General features: G+C 49.2%; 1 protein-coding gene across 1 annotated transcript; it reads right to left on the bottom strand.

The window, feature by feature from the left end:
• Positions 1 to 296: 296 nt before the first annotated feature.
• Positions 297 to 720, bottom strand: GEMIN7 (gem nuclear organelle associated protein 7). The gene has a single exon (XM_056847510.1). It carries the CDS (start codon positions 712 to 714, stop codon positions 334 to 336), a length of 381 nt encoding a protein of 126 aa, XP_056703488.1. The 5' UTR covers positions 715 to 720; the 3' UTR covers positions 297 to 333.
• Positions 721 to 11068: the final 10348 nt, after the last annotated feature.

Below are 11068 nucleotides of genomic sequence, written 5' to 3'. Positions count from 1 at the left end.
GTTCTACTGCAGGCCAACACAACTGACTTCTGAGAGAATTCGTGCAATTCTAAATCCTAGGAGTAAGGGCCACTGAATAGGATTACTCACTTCCTGACTCCTGCAAAAGTGGGATTCCAAACAGGGAGCCAATCACCTGCTAATATTTCCTCCATTCCTTGGACAGAAAGCAGTGATGCTCGAACAGTCCTGCAAACAGTCTAAGCAACTCTGTCTCCCCATTTTGCTTCTGCACATACACATGGTTAAGGAAATAGCTTTCTCCAGAAAAGGGTAGGACGCTCATCTAGCAGATTCTTTATTCAAAAGGCAGTGAAGGAGCTCGTAGGCCCCTTAAAGCTCAAAGGAGTATGCAATGATATCCGAGCAGCGGAGGAGGGCTTCCTTCTGTACCCCCAACGGAGTATGCAGTTCAGACACCTGGAAATTCAGGACATCAATGTCGGATGCTCCGAACAGTGCCATGACGCTGACCCTTTCGTACATGGTGAAGCTGACAGGCTGGCCGACCATGGCCAACAGGCTACGCAGGTAGCGTTCCCGCAGGGCCACTCGCCCTTGCTGCTCATGCTCCAGCTTGGCTGGGTTCGGGGTGACCAAGGAGGAGAGGCTGCTGGGTCCCAAGACCTGGAAGCGGGGAGAGCTGGGGTCGAAGCCACGACTTGTCCCATCTGGCCCACGGGGCAGGCGGATGACGGCAACTGGCACCTTCATTGTAGAAGCCTGTGGGCAAGGACGGAGAAAGTGAACTCTCACCTTTGTTTGCATTTCAACAACGTTAGGTGCTGCTCTAGCAGTGCAAGATTCGAGTCCAGGAGCACCATAAAGACCAACAAGATTTCCCAGGGTGTGAGCTTTCCAGAGTCAGAGCTCCCTAGACGAAGGGATGGCTGTCCACCTGCAACCATATTTGAGTGGCAACTCACAAGGACAGGTTTCCTGTACTATTAAGCAATGTTTCTTTTCCCTCATATATAAAGTCTAAATCTCCTTCTAGTTCGTAAGCACTTTTTTGAAGTTCCTTAGATTTTTCTTCTCTGTCACAATCATGAGGGCTAGGAGTCTGGTTTGGGTACACAAGGGAAATGTGTATGCTCTGGGCACCTAAGATTTTAAGCTGAAAAACTTCTCAGCACAGAACAGACAGCTTGACCCTGTAAACCTAGGCTCGCGCGCACAGACTAGCTGTCATACTTGAAGCAAAACCCACACCAATTCACAAATTTCACACTCTGTCTTCTAGGTAAGTGGTTCCCAAACTTTTGGAAATGGTGGCCCACGTCCAAATTTATATGGTATGGTGACCCATCCAGAGCAGAAGTATAGTGTCCAGATCACGCAAAGTGATGGTATCACTTTATTCTGCTCTGGTTAGACCTCACCTAGAGTAGTGTGTTCAGTTTTGGGCACCACAATTTAAGAAAGATGTAGACAAGCTGGAACGTGTCCAGAGGAGGGCAACAAAGATGGTGAGGGGTCTGGAGATCAAGTCCTACGAGGAAAGGTTGAAGGAGCTGGGTATGCTTAGCCTGAAGAGAAGATTGAGAGGGGATACGATAACCATCTTCAAGTACTTGAAGGGCTGTCAAAAGGAGGGCGTCGAGTTGTTTTCTCTTGCCTCAGAAGTTCGGACCAGAACCAGTGGGTAGAAATTAAATCTAAAGAGTTTCTATCTAGACATTAGGAAGAGTTTTCTAACAGAGCGGTTCCTCAGTGGAACAGGCTTCCTCGGGAGGTGGTAAGCGCTCCTTTCCTGGAGATTTTTAAGCAGAGGCTAGATGACCATCTATCAGCAATGCTGATTCTATGACCTTATGCAGATGATGAGAGAAAGGGCATCTTGGCCATCTTCTGGGCATGGAGTGGGGGTCACTAGGTGTGCGTGGGGGAGGTAGTTGTAAATTTCCTGCATTGTGCAGGGGCTTGGACTGGATGACCCTAGGGGTCCCTTCCAACTCTGATTCTAGGCTTTTTTGGCTCCCTAGTGTGAGGGTTCCCAACCTACCTGTGCAAACTCCATAAAATCACTTGCTCAGACGGTCATGCAGAAACAAGGAACTTTATTGGAAGCTTCAGGTTAGTATAGGCCCTACAAGGGCAAAGTTGCAAGTGCTAGCAATTTCACAAAGGCAGAATTATAACCCCTACAGGGAAGCAGATGTCAAGTACATATTATGGGAACTACGAGATAATTGTGCATGGTACAGGAACATCAAAGATCTCAGGAAGCTCGTTACTGCTATCTACACACCAAGGCCATAGCTGGTGGGAGGGAGTCGGGGAGAGCAAGGGAGGAGGATGGCGGGAAGAGACATTCCAACCTGGGGCCTGCTGGACGCAGCGCCTGAACCAAAGAAAGGCAAAAGGCCTGGACTGCTTTTACGAGCCCAGGGGGGGAGCACACAAAGCAAAAGCTGACAGACCCTCACACCTAGGTGAACTGTGACCATCTAGTCCAGCATTCCCCTTTCTACAGGGACCAACCAGATATTTTTGAAAAGCCAACAACTGCATAAATGGTGTGGCTGCTGCCCAACGCATGACATTCTGAAGTCCATATGGAGGTTACATTCCAACCTTTGACCGAGAGGTTGGTCTGCTGAAGGTATACAAAACACAAATGCCCATGCATTGAATAAAGCTACAGAGAAATAATGCTCTGGCTCATTCAATAAGTTAATACTTTACATTGTTTTTCTTTCTTTGAATAGTAATGCTGGGAGAAAAATACTTTGCATTCCTTTTCTTTCTTTGAATAGTAATGCTGGGAGAAAACAGCCAAACCCGGATCAGTGAACTGTTTCCCAATAAAGTATGTAATAGAGACTTTTCTAACAAGCAGAAGTCTGCACATCCATCTGCAAAATATAACAATCTTGCACCAACAGTTTCTAACTCCTAAATACGGAATAAAGATATTTGTGTGTGTTCAGGTTTAAGACTGCATAAGCTGTGCCTTACAAACGGTCATTGTATTGTTAATTGCTGGTGCTTGTTCGAAAGTGTATATTGGCTAATAGAATTAACTTGTTGAATGAGCCAGAGCATTGTTATTTCTCTGTGGTCTGCTGAAGGAGCAGCACTAAGACAGGGCCTGTGCATGCACATGCCTTTTTCTCTCCTCCCCTGGTTTTCCATGGTGCAATGAACAGCTTCCACCCACCTACTCTCCAGCCTTCCCTCCCTGCTTCTTTGATCTACTACCATAAAGTTACTAGTTGCCAAATGGATTGCTTTCCCCCCTTATTATCACAAAAGAAGGGGAGATGAGAGTGTGACCAGCTGGTAAAGAGGACAATTCAAAAGCATGGCTGTTAAGGAGGGATGGCCTGTGACCCACAGGTTAGGAAATGGGACACTATATAAGCAATGCCCCTTTGGGTTTGAGGTTGCATGATCCAGTGCTCTGGCTGAGTTCGGTCACTGGCCCTGTTAAACTGTGGCTGGCCAGCTGGGGATACTGGCTGCTTCCCTGCCCGAGCATGCATGCCCTTAGTCAGCAGAAGAGTTAAAATTGTGCTTGTGGGCCAGTAAACAGGAAGTGCCGCAGCACGAGGTCCGCATGCTTTCCTCTTTGCACAGTGGCGGCACCAACTTGACGCTCCCTCGCTGGGCCAGCATCCCCTCTGGCTGGCAGCCAGGCCCCGGGTCAGCGGTGAAGAGGATGTTTTCCACAGCAATCTGAAGAGACAGCCAGCAACAACCAAGGAAAACTTCAGCAGAAAGAAAGTGAGCGACTGGGTTGGTGGATACCAGAAATGGACAATGAACACATGTGAGCCTTGGCTTCACCAGGCTCTTCAATGTGTTCTAGGCTTGCTGCACTACTGGTTTCCTCTCTTCAGCAGCCTGGGATTTGTAGTTGGAGAAGGTGCTGTTAGGGAGCCCTAGCAACACCACAGAATCAAAGCTGTCGTTCCTTACCCCGGACGGGGGAGGGACGCTGTGACACAGGGAGGAGCTGTGGCTCAGTGGCTGAGCTTCTGCTTGGCACACAGAAGGTCCCAACTTCAATCTCTGGCATCTCCAGTTAAAAAGGACATGGCAACAGATGATATGAAAGAACTCTGCCTGAAACCCTAGAGAGCTGCTGCCAGTCTGAGTAGACTAGGAGCCCCAAACATGGTGCCTGTGGGTGCTACGTTGCCCACTGACACCTTTCTGGTACCCACCAAGTGTTTTTAGAAAGTGGGCAGGGCCAGATAGGGCTTTTGCCCAGCAAGGATTCTGGTTGGCTACTGGAGATTTGATTGGCTTTGCAGATTTTAAACAAAATGTTGCTTTGGCAGCATCTGCCACCACAGCACAAAGATCTTCGCCGTGTGACTGAAGGTAAGCTGCAGCAACCATTTTGTGGCTGGCTCCAACTCCTGCGGTAGCCACTTTGTGGCTGTACCCACCACACCATGTCAGAATTCCAAAGATGCTCATGAGCTCAAATAAGTTGGGGACCCCTAGAGTAGACAGTGCTGACCTGGAAGGACCAAGGCCCTCAACCACCTCTCAGGTAGCAAACTTTTGTACGGCTGCAATGAAAATTCGTTGCCACAGAGTAATCTCGTAGTCCAAATAGATGTAACTTGGACTTTACTTTTTTTTAATTTAAGTGACTTAAGACTTGAACTGTAAACCTTTGTCGGTAAGACCATTTTAGTCCATGTATCTTGTTTTATATGGCCAAGGGCCACAAATTATCTATCTATCTATCTATCTATCTATTAACTATCTATCTGGAAGGACCAAGGGTTTGATTCAGTAGAAGGCAGCTCCATGTGTTCCTGTATTCTGCATGAGTTACTGCTCTGGCCTTGCCGCCTCCTCCTCCTCAGCTTGAGGGAGAGTAATTCTGCCATACCTATATATCAAGTGTGACTGAAGATCTGAAGCAAAGGATGTGGAGACATGGCAGAATTGTCCAACCTTGAAGGAGGCTGCCTGTTACATCTCTGGACTTGCCCTCCCTCCAACCAGAACAGTGATTCTTAACAGAAACAGTGGAGGCGGGCTATTCTGAGGGCAAACAAGTTCTTAACTCTCCAAAAGACTGGGGCTTAGAGGGCATAAGCGTAAGAGCCAGCAGTGATTCCACTCTTAATTTAAAAAAATCTTGGCTAGCAGAAGTTTGGGAAAGGCCACTGCACAGGCATGAAGCCGGTGCCCAAAGTGAAGGGATCCACTGGTGATGCTTTCAGCGAAGGCGGCTGTAGGAGGAGGGAAGAAAAAAAACCTGTGTGCCGATTTTTCAACCTAGTGTACCACAGAAGCCTCTCTGTGGTGCAAAAGTTAAACAGGAGATGGGGTCTAGTATGTGCACCCGCCAGCTCCCCACCTGCAGTTTTTTTGGGTGCTGTTCAGCATCCTCTAAACATCACCTGGATTTGGAGAGAAGGAAGACACCAAGCACCATCTTTTACTAAAAAGTCAAGAGGAGAGGATGGGAAAGAAGGTGGCACGTCTCATCAGATCTCAGAAGCTAAGCATAGTCGGTAATTGGAAAGGAAACCTTCAAGGAAGACTGAAGAAGCAGGCAATGGCCAACCCCCTCTGCTTCTCACTTGTCTCAAAAACCCCTTGTGGGGGGGTCGCCATAAGTCAGCTGTGACTTGACAACCCTTTACCCACACATTCAAGAGAGGATAATGCTTTCTTTACACTTGGACCCAACCAACATTTATTATTTACTTAATTTATACCTTTTTCTCTCCAGAGTGGCTCACACTATCCTCCACTTCATCAATGCTGATTCTGCAAACTTAGGCAGATCATGAGAGGGAGGGCAGGAAGGGATGAGCCAGGGCTCAGCAACTGTGGCCCTTTCCTACATGCCCAGGGAAATTCCAATCGCCACCGTGAGGTCAGGAAGGAATTTTCTCCCAGGCCAGATTGGCCAGGGTTCCTGGAGTTTTTCTGCCTTCCTCCGTGCATGGAGCAGGGGTCACTGAGGGGTGGGGAGGGAGGGTAGTTGTGAATTTCTGGCATTGTGCAGGGGGTTGTACTAGATGACCCTTGAAGTCCCTTCCAGCTCTATCTTTCTATCCTCACAACAACCCAATGAATTAAGTTAGGCTGAGTGTGTGTGACTGGCTCAAGGAGACCCAGTGAGCTTCTACGGAACGAGTGGGGATTTGAACCTGGTTCTCCAAAATCCTAGTCTGATGTTCTAACCACTACACGCTAGCCAAATCAATAGAGGCATTTACCATGAAGCTGTGGCTTATGTAACTGGGATTTGCCTGCACTCGGGTTGCCTGCAGGCAACATGGTTCTCAACCTCCACTTCAGTATCTAGCGGGAATCCCAGGATGAAATGCTACTGGCCTTATCGGAAATTCCCCCTGGTGTGTTTGTTCCTACCGTCTACCCTGGTGATGACCACAGAATTTCCTCCACTGGCCCTGTTTACGGTCTCTTTTCCAACGAAAGCTCGTTCCCGACGCGTGCTGTCTGGCGGCAAAGGAAACGGCGGCCCCTGGAAGCCCTCTCTCCGGCTGGCCTGATAAGAGCCTGGCCCAGGCCCTCTGTGCTTCTGGGCGCCAGGCCAGAGGGGCTGCTTTCTGGCACAAGTCACCTCTGCCACAGCCCAGAGGTTTTTCTTTTAATGCAACCCGGGGAGTGTCATGGGAGTTACCTTGCAAGGATGAGAAAGCAAAAAGTCAGTGCCGAGAAAACATTCCCAGCAATGCCGTTAAGCTAGGAATTCCCTTCACCATGTGCCCAGTATGGGTGGAGATGGTGTTTCCATCTCATATCCGGTCAATTGACACTAGTTGGAGTGAAACTGAAGTACAAATCCTGGCAAGATCATCCCAGAACACAATTGTATGCAGCTATCCTTTCCTTTAATGGTACAGCTTAAGTCTCACCACACTAAAATACACATATATGTACGCAGCTATCCTACAGCAGCAATGTCTTCTGGGTGTTCTGCAGCCCCTGTACCTGGCCCCAAAGGATTGTGGGAGGAGGCCAAACGTGGACATTTCTTATCCTTGTTCCAGATGCTCACTGGGGAAGCGACTGGAGGCAGGTGCCGGTTCTCTTCCCCAGCTCGTCGCAGCATCCACATGGCACCCGTTTCCTAGTGAGGTGGAAAGTGCTGGCGGCAAGTCCAAGGAGGCCATCAAGAGGCGACAGCTTGTTTGTTCTGGCCAGGGCTGCTCGTCTGGCTGACATCATATCCTGAAGGCAGTGAAGCCGACAGGGAGGGCAGATCCCAACCCTCTAGAGAAGAGTCGGGAGGCGGCTGCTCTCATTCACCACGGCGAAGACGGACAGAGGTTGCAAAGGGAACTGAGCTGTCCAGGAGACAGCGAGGACCGTTTCCGGGCATGGGTGACTGAGAACAAGCGGTACGGTTGGGAGACATCTGAAGTGTACCCTGCAGGAAAAGGACCCGGGGTTCGTCAGGAAGGGGTGGGGAGAAAATGGATTCTCGCCAGCAGCCTCCAGTCCTGCAAGTAAGTACTTGGGGGTGGGGGGGAGGAATCAGCTGCATTCTCAACAAGCAGCCTACATTGCACTGCTAATTGGAGAGGGGTCATGGCTTAGTGGCAGAGCTTCTGTTTGGCATGCAGAAGATGCCAGGTTCAATCTCCAGTTGAAAGAATAAGGTAGCAGGCGATGGGACAGACCTTGATCTGCGACCCTGGCTCAGTGGCAGAGCCTCTGTTTTGCATACAGACGGTCCCAGGTTCAATCCCTGGCATCACAAGTTAAAAAAAGGAGCAGGCAGGTGATAGACCTCTGCCTGAGACCCTGGAGAGCTGCTGTCGGTCAGAGCACACAATACTGACCTTGAGGGACTGAGGGTCTGATTCAGGATAAGGCAGATTCATGTGTTCAAGTGGTAAGGTGGCTGTTATGCTTGGACACATCAGACCATCATGGTGAGCTGCACTTGGTGACCCTTATGAGAAGCAACTGGGGTTTACCAAACAAGCAGCTCAAGATCAAGGCTGGCCCCATCCCTTGCCTGCCTGTCACCTTTCAGTACAAACCCTGCCTGGCTTGTACCAAATGAAGTTAGAAATGCAGCCTCTCCCGACTTCGTTCCTCTCCCACCGCCCCCCAACAAGAGGGGTTTCTGCCATCTCAGGAAAAGGACGAGTAGGAAAGAAGCCTCATTGTCAAAATTAGTTGCAACCCCCTCCCCCTTCCAAAAACCCCCCCCAATTCCGTGAAATGATTAAATGATGACTTTTTAATTCATGAAATTATTCATAATGTTCATAAAAAACCATATTTTTGCAAGGGCAGGAAGAGTTGTGTCAGTGTTTGGCTCTCGTGGCCGTTTCTTACATGTCCTGGAAAAAGCTGATCGCCACTTTGGGGTCAGGAAGCAATTTCCCTTTAAACCAGACTGGTCAGGGATCCTGGAGGATTTTTTCTGAACATGGAGTAGGGGTCACTGGGGGTTTTCTGCATTGTGCAGGGGGTTGGACTAGATGACCCTGGTGGTCCCTTCTAACTCTATGATTCAAAGTTCTTTGTACTTCACAATCTCTTATGAGAAACAGGGTTTTGGCGCAAATGCAGAAAAGCTGTTGGGAGGACTGATGAGTACCCCAAGCATCGGGAAGAGTGATGCATACCTATTCTCTCCAGGATCAGAGGAGCATGCCTATTATCTTGGGTGCTGTGGAACACAGGCAGGATGGTGCTGCTGCTGTCGTCTTGTTTGGGGGCTTCCTAGAGGCACCTTGTTGGCCACTGTGTGAGCAGACTGCTGGACTTGATGGGACTTGGTCTGATCCAGCAGGGCTTTTCTTATGTTCTTATGTTCTAAGAGGGCTGGCTCAAGAGACCCCCGTTGCTGTCGCCAGCTGGGTTTGGCCAGTGCCATCACAAGTCGTGGAGCTTGGGCCCAGCCAACCGCAGCATGGCTCCAGAGGATGACACCCACAAGGCGCCACCCTGATCAGTCACTTGGGTGGCTTGCCCAGAAAGCCGGCTCTGCCTAGGATGAGAAGGGGTTACAAATCTAGGCAGGTGCAGACAAACCAAACGTCCTGCGGTAAACAAAAGGGGCATTATTTTGCATTATGGCATGCTTTAAAAATTAAACAGAATCTCCTAAAGACACAAGTTCCAACTCTAGAAAATTAAACTCTGGTGAAGAACACCCAAAAATACGAAATGGAACCTAAGGGAATACCTGTAACTGGTTGCACCACCCTTCTTTTACACTCTGGCCAAAGAATTTATTTCTAGTCCACCTTTCCTGCTGAGACTCAAGGCAGATTATAAGATATAAAACAATACAATCAGATAGTACACATGACAATCAGTAGAACTAGGATTATAGAATTGGAGTACAATGTGAGCAACAAACTCTCTAAGCAAAGTACCGTATATACTCGAGTATAAGCCGAGTTCTTTAGCCATGATTTTTGGCTTAAAAAACTCACCTCAGCTTATACTCGGGTCAATACGGTAATTCGCCTGCCAGGCCCTCTCCCAGCGCGCTCCTGCCAGCCAGCTGATGGGCGGGCTGTCCCGCCTTCTCCCCCACCCAATCGCGCTTTCTGCGCGGCGGTGACGGCGGCTTCTTCCCCCCCATCCCACCTTCTGCTGGGCGGCGGCGGTTTCTTCACCCCCGCACCCCACCCTACCCTGCCTTCTGCTGGGCAGCAGCGGTTTCTCCCCCCCCCTCACCCGGGCCGGTCCTCCCGCTTGCCAGCTGACCCTGCGGGGCTGCCTGCCCGTGCACCTTCCCTGAGGGCCAGGAGCGGCCTACAGGGCCTCCTGCGCGCCACCGCCACCTGCGCACCTGGAGCCCGGTCAGGTAAGCCTGCGGGGGGGGAGGGGGCGCATTTCCCCCTCGGCTTATACGTGGGTGCCTAATTTTTCCCCATTTTTGGGGTGAAATTAGGCACCTCGGCTTATACTCAGGTCGGCTTATACCTGAGTATATACAGTACGCTATAAACCAGGGGTCCCCAACCTTTTTGAGCCTGTGGGCACATCTGAAATTTTGACACAGCATTGTAGACGCAGAAACAAAATGGCTGTCATAAAATGGCTGCTGCAGGAGGTGGACCCAACCACAAACTGATTGCCACAAAATGAACTTCAGTAACAGTATAGGTCCTTGTGCTGTGGTGGCAGCTGCTGCCAAAGCAACATTTAAAAAAAATCTGTACAGCCAATCAGAAGCCTTGCTGGGTAAAAACCCACCTGGTCCCACCCACTTCATAAAAATACTTGGCGGGCATCAGAGAAGGTGACAGTGGACAGCATGGCGCCCATGGGCACCATATTGGGAACTCTTACTATAAACAATACAGAGAGTGAATTACAAGGTAAAGATAATGCAGTAAAAAAGCAGGTGATACCTACAATAATCTTATCTGGACTCCTATTTCCTCACTCTCCATTTCTACAGACATGTAGAGTGAACTTGACCTTCCTTTAATACCCACTAAGACCTTCGCCAGAAATCTTTCTGTAGAATCTTAAAAAAAACAGGACCTTGGGTACTTACCGTGAAGGTTCCTTCTACTCTGAGGTAAGGAGAGCATCTTGGAGACAGATGGGTATTCCTTTCCGGTTCTATGGTAGGCAGGAACTAATAAAAACTTTCTCCACTTCCTGTTTCCTGCCTGGAATCGCCCTCTGTCTCCAGTTTCAAGACTTTCAGAGCGAGGAATTCCCAGGAGGATAGAGCCACAGGAAGCTGTAAGAAGAGGTTACGTAAGAACCAAAGAAGACTCACGACCACATCACAGGCATATGAACTAAAACTTTATATATATATATTAGTAACTGTAATTCAGAACAGAAACAGAGAACACAACATGAGCGTGGCTAGACAACTCCCAAAGACTAGCCAAACATCAAAAACAGTAGTGACTGCAGTTATAGACCATTTACAGCCTGGGGGAGGCCCGCTCTCCCCTGCTGACCAGTCACATAGAATGGATCCAGAGAGTGCTCCAGTCTTAGCCCCAGGGTGGGGCAAGATGCTCTCCTTACCTCAGAGTAGAAGGAACCTTCACAGTTAAGTACCTAAGGTCCCGTTCCCACTCTGAGTCGGAGAGCATCTTGTAGACCAGTGGTTCTCAACTTT

The sequence above is a fragment of the Euleptes europaea genome, chromosome 3 (assembly GCF_029931775.1).
Source record: "Euleptes europaea isolate rEulEur1 chromosome 3, rEulEur1.hap1, whole genome shotgun sequence".
Taxonomy (NCBI): Eukaryota; Metazoa; Chordata; class Lepidosauria; order Squamata; family Sphaerodactylidae; genus Euleptes; species Euleptes europaea.
This window is presented reverse-complemented; position numbering and strand designations above follow the sequence as displayed.

Excerpts from the sequence above, each read along its gene's own strand:
- GEMIN7 (XM_056847510.1), bottom strand. The coding sequence starts at position 714 with ATGAAGGTGCCAGTTGCCGTCATCCGCCTGCCCCGTGGGCCAGATGGG.